At 40.6% G+C, this 13,008-nt stretch overlaps 1 protein-coding gene across 6 annotated transcripts in view; it reads right to left on the reverse strand.

Annotated features, from left to right (window-relative positions):
• cpeb3 (cytoplasmic polyadenylation element binding protein 3) overlaps window positions 1–13,008 on the reverse strand; it is a 106,482-nt gene that overhangs the window by 59,964 nt on the left and 33,510 nt on the right. For all 6 annotated transcript variants that reach the window (XM_048550912.2, XM_048550913.1, XM_048550910.1 and 3 more), the window contains exon 4: window positions 3,388–3,447. In XM_048550912.2, the coding sequence (XP_048406869.1) occupies window positions 3,388–3,447 (60 nt within the window). The remainder of the gene's footprint in view (window positions 1–3,387; window positions 3,448–13,008) is intronic.

The following is a 13,008-nucleotide window of genomic DNA, read 5'->3' on the forward strand; positions in this document are numbered from 1 at the left end:
AACGTCTTTCCTATTGCAGGGAGACCAGAATTGAATGCAGTATTCTAAAAAAGGACCTCAATAATGTCCTGTATAGCAGCAACATTATGTCACAACTCCTACAATCAACACACTGACCAATGAAAGCAAGTTTGCTGAATTCTGTCTTCACCACCCTGCCTACCTGCAACTCCACTTGGAAGAAACAATGCACTTGCACCCCACATCTCTTTGTTTGGCAACACTGCCCAGGGCTCTACCATTAACAGTAGAAATCCTTCCCTGGTTAGCCTTACATGCTTGAACATTAAACTTGAGTTAACCATATTACATGGAGCTCAAGATTATACATGTACTAAAATGCAAAAAGTACATGCTCCCAAAGTTTGGTTACTAAGGTAAGACCAGAGTTTGGCTGCATGCACCAATTCCTTTGACCGTCTGTAATAATACAGATGTTTCTGGGAACATTTAATTGGTGTGGGCTCATACAGATTCACATATCCAGACGGAAACCCCAGAACCTATATATACACACACAACTGCAGCTGAACCTGAGATAACAAGTTGCAGAGTTGGATGAACACAGCAGGCCAAGCAGCATCAGAGGAGCAAGAAGGCTGACGTATTGGGCTTAGACCCTTCTTCAGCGATCTACTATCTCTGCAGCTGAATTTTGCTTCTTTCAACTTTGGAAAGTAGTAACACAAATAGAATGTACATTTGTTCAGCACCTTTTAATGGCTGGATTTTACTAGATTCATTAAGTTAATAAAATGTCTATCTTCTGCAAGGAAGAGCAGAAATTCCAGGACCAAAATATGTTAAAGATCTTCAGAGGCACTGATAAATCAATTGTGTATTGTAGATTGATCCAAAGGGCTCAAATTTTCCAAGGTGTGGTCATCGCAGGAGTCAGGTCCTGGCATAGTGAGAGATTATCAGGTCCCCAGGTGTGAAAGGGATCCGAGAGGAGCAGTTGAGGTCTTGATAATGGTATACAGGATCATTTTAATAGATACTAGCGAGTTATGACATGGTTTTTAATATTTTAACTTTTCCTAAGTAACGACCTACTTAATTTCAGTGGAACCTTCCAAAGTCTCCAACCTAAGTGGATACTTGCAGTAGTGTTCCAAGCACAGAGGTACAGCCCAGCAGAAAATTCCATTTCCCAGGGCATTCCTACAGAACGTGGTGTGATAGAGATTCCAACAGGGACTCCATACACAAATTCCAGCTATCCTGGAAAAATAATTATCCGGTCATCAGAAAATCTGAGCCAAAATACCACAAAAGCAGAGCTGATTTAAAAAAAAGTGCAGTGACAATTTGTTTCCCTTTTGTTCTTTAAAATGTAGAAAAATCTACCAGTGTACTTCAGACATCTAATCAGACAAAAATAGACCCTGAGCCCGAGAAGGAATTATTAGGATGAGCAGAGAAAAATTTCAGTGATGAGATGAATTTTGAAGAGGTCATTATAAATAAGAGGCATATGAAATAGAGGAATTTCAGTGGATTTCAGAACATGAGACCCAATTCGTAAAAGGCACAGTCCAAAGCTAAACTAAAATACACAAAGGCATATTCAACACTGTAGAGGACTTCTTTTCCCAGACTGTTGCTCTCAATCTTTTTGTGCTCTATTTGAGGAAAAGCCATATGCTTAAAACATGTTTCAAACTTTCAACCAGAAAGAAAGGGGAATGGGTGTCTAAATACGTTAACAGGCTACTTTCAGAGGAATGCAAAGTCCAACTGGAGATTTTAAGTTTCTCAACATGACTTCTCACTAATTAAAAGAGAAATTTTCATCAAGTAACTTAGGAGACAAAAGGGCCAAGTGGAAACTCAAAGAAGTTAAGAATGAGGCAAAATCCTGAGGAAAATTCAATTTAATTTATACAATTTTTTTGAATGAGCAACAATATTGTTGAAAGAAAGCTCTGGGAAATTGACTCAGCATTCACCAGGATTGTGCAAGTCCTTCTTGAATTTACTGCATTTTGGCAAAATTCAGTGTAACAGACAAGGCCTGAAAGGATTGAATTTATTATCCCTCCTTTAGCCCCACGGCATTCATAAAGTGATTAGGATTAGCTGTTTTAGTTTGACAAACGACTGACCAAAACAAACTCAGTTAATCAATGATGGAAAGATTAGAAGACGGTGTGATAATATTGTGGTACATGATCAGCAAGTTCAGAGATCCTGCCACAAACCTAAAATTTTCTCATGACCGCACAGAAGTTGAAGTTTTTTTGAATTAGCTCAACAGAACAATTCACCCACTGGGGCTCAAATAGTTTAGAATTGTTGCTGACTCAGGTTTGCTCACAGTCATAGCACAAGTCCTGGATGGTGCTCATAATCACTAAACCTTCTGTTTCTGCCGAGGATAATGCAATTAGTTAGTATTGATTCATTTTAGTAACTTTTGCCCTCCTGATTAGTTCAAGACCAAGGCTCACAAGATTTTCACTTCAATGATGCTGAAGGGATTTCAGCCAAGAGAAAACTTCAGTCAGTGCTCTTTCTTTAAGGAGTTGACATAAATGATAAAAATCATTAAACTTTAAACACAAAATAAAGTATAATCCGATGAATGCTTAAATATGAACACACAGATACAGTCATTACAGATAAACATTACGGGTAACATCTTGGAAAATATATGTAAAAAGCCACCAAGACCAAATGATAAACATTTAGCAGTAATGTGGCATGGTCTTTTCAGATGTTTTAAATCAACCTTCTATTAATTAAAGGAGAAAGAGCAGCAGTTATGTTTCCATGTTAAAGTATAAATATACACACACATTAGTTGAAGACAGATACTCAAAGGACTGACCTCAAAAGGATAATGCTCCCCCATTGAGCCATAACGCTTGGTTTTGTTGGCATGTTTATTTTCAGAAGGGGAATGAGAAAGCTAACAAGCATTTGTATTTAAAAAAAGAGAATGTAGGGAATTAAATAACTAAATGTACAGATTCAAATGAAATATTAGTGTTCAAAGTATTCCTAAGAGTTGTGTACAATCTGCTAGTTACAAGAACTTTCCAAAATGAGAGCTATTTCTGTTTCTTACTTATACAAAAGATGGTATTGGATACTTCAACAGAGATGAACTGGAGAATTCTTCCACTTCAAACTGAAGTACAGGTAACTTTGTGTAATATCAACTTAGTTTGTCATTTGTTGCATGACGCACCAATTGCACCAGGTAAGCTAAATTCATGGGGCTAATACTACGTGTGCTGACCATGAATAAAATGAACATCTAGCACACTGCTTGTTTGGTTTTAAACCTTCAAGCAAGTTACATGGAAACTTCTATGCATCTAAAAATCAGAGAAAATCTGTCAGACTCATGCAATAATTTCATGAAATAACAGTACTTACTATTATTTAGTGCCACAAGGTTATCTGTTCCGGGGTGAGGGAAATTAAGGCCCAAGCGTCCTGCAACATGAAATTTAGACCATAATGGGTCTCACTATACAATGCAAAAAAAGTCAATCCAAGTTTGTAGAAAAAAAATGAATTATGTTGAAACATATTCTGGAAAGCAATTGCTGCATTAGTCTAAATTGCAAGAACAGGTAGACATTTCAACACAAAATTACTTGCCATTAATGACATGCCCCAAAAAGAGTCAATTTATGACCTGTCCACTGTTAAGATTAGATTTTTCAAATTGGAGGCAGCAAGGATATGGAGTGACATCACCTTAAATTATGTATTGCAGAACAATTACCTAAAATGTTTTGGTAAAGTACTTCCATCAAGTGAATATACCATTAACTGAGGATACAACATAATCGATCACTCATTTGCTTTTTAGAATGGTCAGAGCTAACTAGAATTGTCATAAAGCTAAAAAGGATCCCAAAATACATTTAATAAGTAAATCCAAGACTCCAGGATGTCAAAAAGTCATAAAAACACAACAAAACTTGAAATTTGAATCATGTGCAAAAGGATCAGTTATAAAATAGACACCAAATTCAGAGCATTTTCTTTTGCATGCATTAAACAGAAAATGTTGAAAAATGAATCTTTAGATGTATTTAAGTGTAATTTAAAAGTAAGCTTCAGAGAGCCATTGTTGAGCTTGTTGACTTGCTACTGTCGTTAGAATGTCCATACACTGAATAGTCCCAATGCTTAAAAAAGGACAAAGTGCTGCAGAAACTCAGCAGATCCAGCAATATCTGTTACAGATGAAACAGAGTTAATGTCTTAAATCCAGTGTGATTCCTCTTCAGAGCTTGAAAGATAGAAAAGTGATTGGTTTACATCAAAAAAAGTGGGGGGAAGCAAGTGAAACAGAAGGTCAACTGAAGTTAAGAGCAAGGGAGATAGCCAATCACAGGTATTACGCAACAGAAGGCAAAGGCACTAGCAATGGCAACTGAAACGGGACAAAGCATAGCTCCAGCCATGTGTTAATAATGATACAGGTTAGCTCTGATGGAAACCAAACTCATGAAGACAAGTCACTAAAAGGTAAAAAAAACTAAATTGGAGGACAGAATTTATGGCTTATGTTGCATAAAAGTATCAAGTCCATATGGCCGTAAAGTGTCTAATTGGCAAATGTGGTGCTATATTCTTCCAGCTTGGGCTTCGTTGCAACTCCACAGTAGACCTAAGCTAGAAAGACTACAGTACATGACCTGATGACTAGGATCATGCTTGCAGACCGAGTTGAGGTGTTCCACACAGGCACCCAGTCTACGATTAGTCTCAGGTGTTGCCGAGTTCGCATTGTGAACAGTGAATACAGTCAATTAGATTGAAAGAAAGATTTGTGAAAATCACTGCTTTGCACGGAAGGAGTATCTAGGACCTTGGAATGTAAGGAGTGAGGAGGTAAAACAGCAAATGTTGCATTTCTTGCAATTGCACAGGAAGGTGGTGTAGACCAGGAATGTCGATGATGGCAGTGATGGAGATGTGAATTAGGATACCATGAAGGGAACAGTCCCTTTGAAATGCTAACAAGGAATAGCGGTGTTTAGTACCACTGGCTTCACGCTAGAGGGGGTGATCTAATTAGGGCTCATGGGGTAGAGAATGAAGACAAGGAGAACCCTACTGAAGTCTTGGTATGGAAGGGAAACAGTGTGGGCAAGTGCAGGAAATAGGGTGGACATGGTCAAGGGCCCTCTCCACCACAATGGAGGAGGGAGAGGGTTGAAACCTTTGTTGAGGAACAAAGACAACACATCTGAACCTTGATTGTGGAAGGCTGCACCTTCAGAAGTTCAAAGAAGTTGCAGAAACTGGGAGGATGGAAGGCAGTACTTGTGTGAAGCAGGGTGCAAAGAAGCATAGTCAAGGTCATTGTGGGAGTTAGGGCATTTATAACGAATATTTGAAGACAGCCCATCCCTGAAGGGGACAGATGTCAAGGAGAGAAGGCAAGAGTCAGAAACTTCAGGAGAACAGCAGGAAAGGAGTGATAAATGGAAGAAAAAGTAATGAATTTTGATTGTTCTAGATAAGAGTAGCAAATAGCATTAAAACAAACAAACAGTCATTGATGTATTAGAGGAGGAAAAAAAAAGGTTGTCGGAGGGAGGTCAAGGCAGACTGGAACAAGGATCATGCCTTATACCCTACAAAAACACAGGCATAACAACAGTCCCTGTGGGTGCCTATAGTCATATCTTTAGCTGGACTCACTTACTCCAAAACGAGATTGTTTACTAAAGAGAAGAAAGGTCAACTAAGAAGAGAAGGACGGTAGTAGATGGGAACTGTGAAGTACATTCTTATTTCAATGAGAAACATACAGGCTTTGTTGTCAGCATCATCACTGGCCTCACCAGCTTGCGGGCAAAAAAGTGTGCTTGGTAATTTTTTTGGCTGTAAGTATTTAATGGATATATGAAAAGTATTTTATTCTCAGAGGATATAGATTGTACAGTGGTTTAAAAGCATCAGTATATTGTAGGATAGGACTGGAAATTTGTTCAAATCCAGATTGTCAGGTAGTGAATGACTGAACCAGAGTTTAATCTTTCATACCCTAAGTACTTTCATGTACTACGATATCATTTAAAAACATGTACTTCTAAACCCAATAACCACTGTTGCAATCTAATGCAATATTAAAAATTGCAATTTCAACCAACCTGCTCATACATATCGTGCCATATCTTATTCCCTCTGTCCAATGAATGCTTTGCTGCCACTACCCGTTCTTGTCTAGGACAGGCAAATGTCATAACTTTTGCTTCCAGTTCCACTTTTCCCTCCTCTTCACTTGACCTTTTGTCGGAACTTTCTTTCTCACCTTGAGAAGGAGGGACTTGAACATGGAGCTTCTGACCCAGAGGCAGGGTGCTACCCATGTGCCACAAAGTCTCCTACAAAAGCCAAATGCACCCAGTATTCCTAGGCAGTCTCCCATCCAAATAATAATCTGGCCAGAGACCAATTAGCTTTTGGAGATTAAAATGTTTTTGATCAACCTGTTCAGACATGTCACTGCACGCCAGAGGCAGGGGAATTTGAACTCAGGCCTTCTGGCTGGGTGTAAGAAAACTGCAACTGCATCACAAGGCCATCCGCTTCGACAAACTGGATCATTTGCGTTGCTCAGTTGACACCCACTAACTAGTACTGCCAAACATATAACTTCTACACAATGTTTACTTGATGCACCTACAAGTTAAAATGTGATTCATATCTCAGCTGCCTGACCACTAGAAATGATTTGTTTGATTATCCAAAGAATCTGCTTTAATAAATAAAGAGACTATAACATCGCCAAATTGTTTCTTTGAATGGGTGTAATACAAGGCAGTTAATATAACGTTCTTTCACAAATTTAAAAATCAGGGCCATGATTTGCACATCAATTCAAACAAATTTCTTACCATTTCTCCTCTTAAACGTTATTCAACTCAATATAACTCGGGCAACGTAATGCTTTAAAAGTCACCGGTAATTAATGAATCAAACATCAAATAAAGGCAATTCTTGCACAATGCATTAAAACCCAATCTGACTGCATCGAGCGGGTCAATTTAACTGAAAAGCAGTACTTGAAGACAAGATACTGAAACTCAGTTAAAGCCTCGTTAAAACATAGCAGGCATTTTAAATTATTCAGCATGGTAAAAAGACAAAGTTCCATCACAAAAAAAAAGTGCTCAAAATAGGTCAGGAGGGAAGACATCATCTGCAGGGAGAGAAATGTTTCAGATTGTTGGCCTCTCGTTGGTGCCAGAAAATCTCTCTCAATCTTCACACTGGAACTGAAATTATTTTAGACATCTGTGTTCTAACTCAGTCACCCACAATGTTTTTGCTACAGTACCCCATTTCTTAAAAATAAAGCACAGACCCTTGTAATGCAAGTTTATTTTCCTATCAAGAAGTTAGCTTTTGTATTAAACATTCATATTTATTACTTTTGTGTTACGTGTTGGGAAATCAGATACCGGCCCCATCACTTTGTAAAAGCTGATATCGAAAACTTATACAGAATTCCTACAACGGAAAATCAGATTGGTACATCACGACAAACGTCAACTTTCACAACTGTCGCGTGTAATCTGATTAAACCGAGACTCGAACCAAAAGCATAATGGATGGTATTGAGCAGCTCAATCAGATGGTATTAAGCACCTCAGTCACATGCAGCACCATAAATGACTCCCAAGAACGAACCAGATTCAACATGAAGCCAGCGGAAAACTTGGTGATTCGCTGTGGTCAATTCTTGCCCCATTATCCTCCAAAACAGGCACTAATTCCATTGGCTGGTCACTGTTTACCAAATTTCAACACAGCAGGCAAGAGTCCTGGCAAAATCATCTGGCCTGCAGAGGAATGCGGTGCCAAATATCAGCAACAGTTCTGGGGAGGAATGGGGACTGGCTCTCTTCCCCTCGAACAGCAGCCCCAGATGACATTTTCTTTCCACCTCTGTCAAATATCTTTATGTAAAGTGTTCAGCTGACAAAATAAGCTGTATGTGCATGCCAAGATTGGAAAAGTAAAGCTCTTACTGCATAATTAGATTTTTAAAAATTTTATTCTTGTAAGATACTAATTCGGTTGACACATTAGGGTTCTTCAAGGAGAATTTCAGAGGGGTATGAACCCCAATGGACAGCCCCCAGTTTAAACTGACCACATCTTTTTATTTATTCTCCTTTTCTCTTGCAGCGATAGTTCAGAGATTAAAAACTTGATTTACCATGTGGTTCATTTTCTCGGGACACTAATTGCTGTCATGACTAGTAGAGAAAAATAGAGAAAGACTGATGATACAGCCCCCACCGTCTCTAAATTTCACAGTTGCATTCTCCTGCAAAAGAAATCAATATCTTAACTCACTCATATGCTTCTCTCACCTGGATTTTAACATCTTGTATCAAAGCCTACAGATTCCATCTGATCTACCTTACCTGCCAAATCATAATGACTTTCATGCCTACAGTTTACTGTACGTGCTCACTAAATTTGGAAATTTATGGGCTAATATCGGAGGAATTTCAGAATATGGACAAATAATATCTCCGAAGTACTCAAACTCTCAAATCTGTGAATACAAAGTGACTTTTAAAAGTAAACAGGAAATGGGATTGCTCTCCAAGTAGTTGCAGAAAATTAGAGAAGGCAGTTTGAAATCTGCTAAAAGCTCTACGCAAAAAATATTTGTTTTCCTCAGTTTAATAAGCAGATTTTAAAGGGGAGGCGGGGGGAGCATAGGGTTAGGAAGCGGCAGCAAGATAGATTTACTGCAACTGATCTCTTAATTATTCTTAATTATGAGTTCTGAGGAAGGGTCAACAGACCCGAAACGTCTACTGTTTTCTCCTTCACAGATGCTGCCAGACCTGCTGAGCTTTTCCAGCAACTTTGTTTTTGTTCTTAATTATACTACATGACTTGTTTTCCACGTGCCACCACCCACCCCCCCCACCACTTTCCCAGCTGAATCTTCAGTTTTCAAAAGAGAAAAGACTAGCAGCCCAAATTAAAATACTACACACTTGTCTTAAGCTGACAGAATGCCAGTCAGCACGGATTCCATCACCAACATTTGCTGACCGGCCTTATTTTTCTATTCAACCATCATTTTAGGTGGGCTATATAAATGTACGCTATTAATTTAATTTTAAATAGTGGCTTACTCTTACACTGCCCAACTGTTCGAAATGTTAACTCAGTAAAACTCCATTTTTGCGTCATGATATTTGGATTCAGCTATCTTTTCATGTACCAGCGTTGGGCGCTGCCCTACTTTCTGGAAGTCTAATCCCAAATCCCTCTTGTTTCTCCACTTTTGAAAAAGCTCCTCGAAAACCTACCTTTAGACTAAGATTTCATTAATCTTGTTCAATTTTCCCATTGTTGCTTAACACTAATTCCTCTCCCTTAGCCTCTCTCATCTCCATTTGTTTTAAAAAAAAAGCGTATGGGAAAGTTTCTGTTAAAGCTTTGGGGGTAGAGAAGAGTGGTAACATATTAAAAGGTTTTGACCAAAAAAAAAGGCATCTGAAACAAGTATTATGAAATGATGTACTAACATTATCAACAAAAAAATGACAAAAGATGCATTTAATAGGTTTTATTTCTCCAAATCAATGCAAGCAAAAAAAGTAAATTGCATGTGTAACTACATAACCAAATCACTAATACAAGTCTGATTAAGATACTCTAACGTTTGTGTGATACAGGTCTATTTCTAGTTGCAGGTGACCAGAGATACACATTCAAAAAAAACCAAAGACACTATACTGGAAGATACACAGCAGAGGTTTGGATTCTCATGTTTCAAAAGGAGATCACAGGAATGTGATGCCGGTGATTAATAGCAAATGTTATGAAATGGAGTTAAAAGGGAAAGTACTTTATTATTCATAGCTTTTTGCTGCTGGAAAAGTTAAGATTACAAAATAGCTTCCACAACAGCTGCTGGTGTAACAAGTTAAAAGACCATGAATCACATGCTGAGCCAAAGTAAAACAAAGAACTGCAGATGCTGGAAATCAGAAACAAAAACAGAAATTGCTGGAAAACTCTGCAGCTCTAGCAGCATCTGTGGAGAGAAAGCAAAGTTAATGTTTTGGGTCCGGTGGCCTTACTTCAGAGCGAGGGAATGGTTAGTATACATGCCGCATATGGGTAGGGCAAAGAAAGAAACAATAGGTGGAGATGGAACCCTGAGAGAAAGAATAGTTGGAAAGGCAAAGGAATGAGTAAAGGTCAGCCTGGGAGAATCAATAGTTGCTAATTGGGACCATTAGTAGCCGATAATGGGACGGCTGTGCTGGCAGCCCACATGTTGACAACGTCTTGTCCATGGGATTGGGGTAGGACATGGGAGCAGCAGCTCAGGCTCTGTTGAACTCATTGAGTCAAGGCTGCACAGCTCCCAAGCAGAAAAAAGGAGGCGTTGTACTTCCAGCTTGCATTGAGCTTATCTGGAGCACCACAGCAAGCCAGAGACAGAAACATTGGCCAGAGAACACAGTGGTGTGTTGAAGGGGCAGGCAACCAGAAACTCAAGGTCATTTGTGTGAACAGAATGCAATTAGTCTGCGAAATGATCACCCAGTCTGCACTTTGTCTCCCCAAAATAGAGAAGGTCACATTGTGAGCAACAAATACAGTAGACTTGATTGAACGAAGTGCAGAAAATCCCTGCTTCACCTGGAAGGTGTGCCTGGGGCCTTGGATACTGAGGAGGGAGGAAGTAAACAGGCAGGTCTTACAGCTTCTGCGATTGTAGGGAAAGGTGTTGTGGGGCTGGGTACAGGAAGGGGTGTTGGGAGTGAAAGAAGCGTCCCAGAAGGAGCGGTCCCTGCAGAAGACTTAGAAGGGAGAGGAAGGGATTGTGTGTTTGTTGGTGACATCCTGCTGGACGTGGCGGAAATACTGGCTAATGATCCTTTGCAATGTGGATGCTAATAGGTTGGTAGATGAGGATCAGGTGGACCCTATTGCTGTCCTTGTGAGGGCTGAAGTGCGGGAGATGGGTCAGACACAGCTGAGGGTCCTGTCAACCTTTGGTGGGGAATCCTCAGCTGAGGACGAAGGTGGACACTTCAGAATCCCCTTGTAGAAGGGGGCATCATCAGAACAGATACAATTGAGATGGAGAAATTGGGTGAACGGAATAGTGTCTACAGGAAGCAGGGTTCGAGAATGTATAGTCTAGGTAACTGTAGGAGTTGGTGAGTTTGTAGTGACTGTTGGTGGCAAGTCTGTCCTCAAAAATGAACAGATTTTCAGGAAAAGAAGGGAGGAGTCAGAGATGAACCAGGTGAAGGCGAGGGAAGAAGTGTGGAAGTTGTAAGGGAAATAGATAAACTTTTCCAATTCCAGATGAGGGAAGCAGCACTGATGGCATCAATTTACCTTAGGTGCCTTAGCAGGACAGAAACAAAGAATATTCCGGGTACCCCACAAAGAGACAGGCACAATTGGGGCCCATGCAGGTACCCATGGCTACCCCTTTAATGTGAAGAAAGTGTGACAAATTCAAAGGAGAAGTTGTTCAATGAGTGAGGGCAAATTCAGCCAGGCAGAGGAGAGTGGTAGAGCATTTGAGCCGATATTGCCAGAGCATTAGTCTGGATTACTAGTCCAGCGGACAAAGACACATCCCTTTCTGATGCACTAAACGCTTTCTACGCTCAGTTTGAGCAGAATGCCAGCCGCACAGTCATGATGACCCCAACAGCCGCAAACACACTTGTTCCCTTCATCACTGCTTCAGACATGAAAATCGGTCTTCTTGGGAGTAAACCCAAGGAAAGGGTGGGGCTGGGATAGTGTCCCGGCCAAGCACTCAGGTCCTGTGTGGACCAAGTGGCGGAAGTATTCATCGACAACTTCAACCTCTCCATCCTACAAGCCGAAGTCCCCACCTGCTTCAAAAAGATCATCCCAGTACCCAAGAAAGCACATGTAGTGTGCTTTAATGAATACCACCCAGTAGCTCTGACCTCAATAATCATGATGTGCTTTGAGAGGCTGGTCATGACCTACATCAACTCCAGTGACCAAGCCCATCTCAATCCCCTACAATTCGCATACCAATGTAACAGGTCCATAGCGGATGCCATATCTCTAGCCCTGCACTCGCCCCTGGAACATCTGGACAAAAGCACCCACGTCAGACTCCTGCTCTGACTACAGCTCCACCTCCAACACTATTATCCCTTCTGGGCTGAGCTTAAAATTTCATGACATTGATTTTGGCTCCAACCTCTGCAACTGGATTCTCAGCTTTCTCACCCACAGGACGCAAATCAGTGAGGATAAGTAACTGCAATTCCTCAACAATAACACTCAACGCTGGAGGCCCCAAGGATGTGTCCTCAGCACCCCCTAAATGTACTAGCCCTTTATACCTACGACCGTCTTGCTAAATTCCAAACAAAGGCCATCTGCACATTCGCTGACATTACCTCCATAGTGGGACAGATATCCAACAATGAGGCAAACTACAGAAGGGAAATCGAAGGCTTGGTGATGTGCTGCAATGAAAACAAATTTGTCTCTCATCATCAGTACAACTAAAGAACTGAACAGTGGCTTCAGGAAGAAAGGAGGAGAACACATCCCCATCTACATCAACAGAACAGAGGTTGACAGGGTGAAGAGCATCAAGTGTCTTGGAGTGACGATAACTGACCACCTGTCCTGGACTTCCTAAGTAGATGCTATGGTCAAGAAGGCACAACCACACCTCTTCTTCCTCAGGTGGCTCAGGAAATTTGGCATATCCAAACGGACTCTCATCAACTTCTCCGCATGCACCATTGAAAGCATACTGTCCAGATGCCTGGTATTGCAACTGCGCTGTTCAGGACCGCAAGAAACTACAGAAAGTAGTGTGCACAGCCCAGACCATCATGGAAGCCAACCTTCCATCCATGGATGCAATTTACAGGGCTTGCTGCCGTGTAAAGGCGCCCAACATCAAAGACCCATTGCACCCCTGTAATGCTCTCCTACAATGTCTTCCGTCAGGTAGAAGATACCGAA

Source organism: Stegostoma tigrinum, chromosome 20 (genome assembly GCF_030684315.1).
Source record: "Stegostoma tigrinum isolate sSteTig4 chromosome 20, sSteTig4.hap1, whole genome shotgun sequence".
Lineage (NCBI taxonomy): Eukaryota > Metazoa > Chordata > Chondrichthyes > Orectolobiformes > Stegostomatidae > Stegostoma > Stegostoma tigrinum.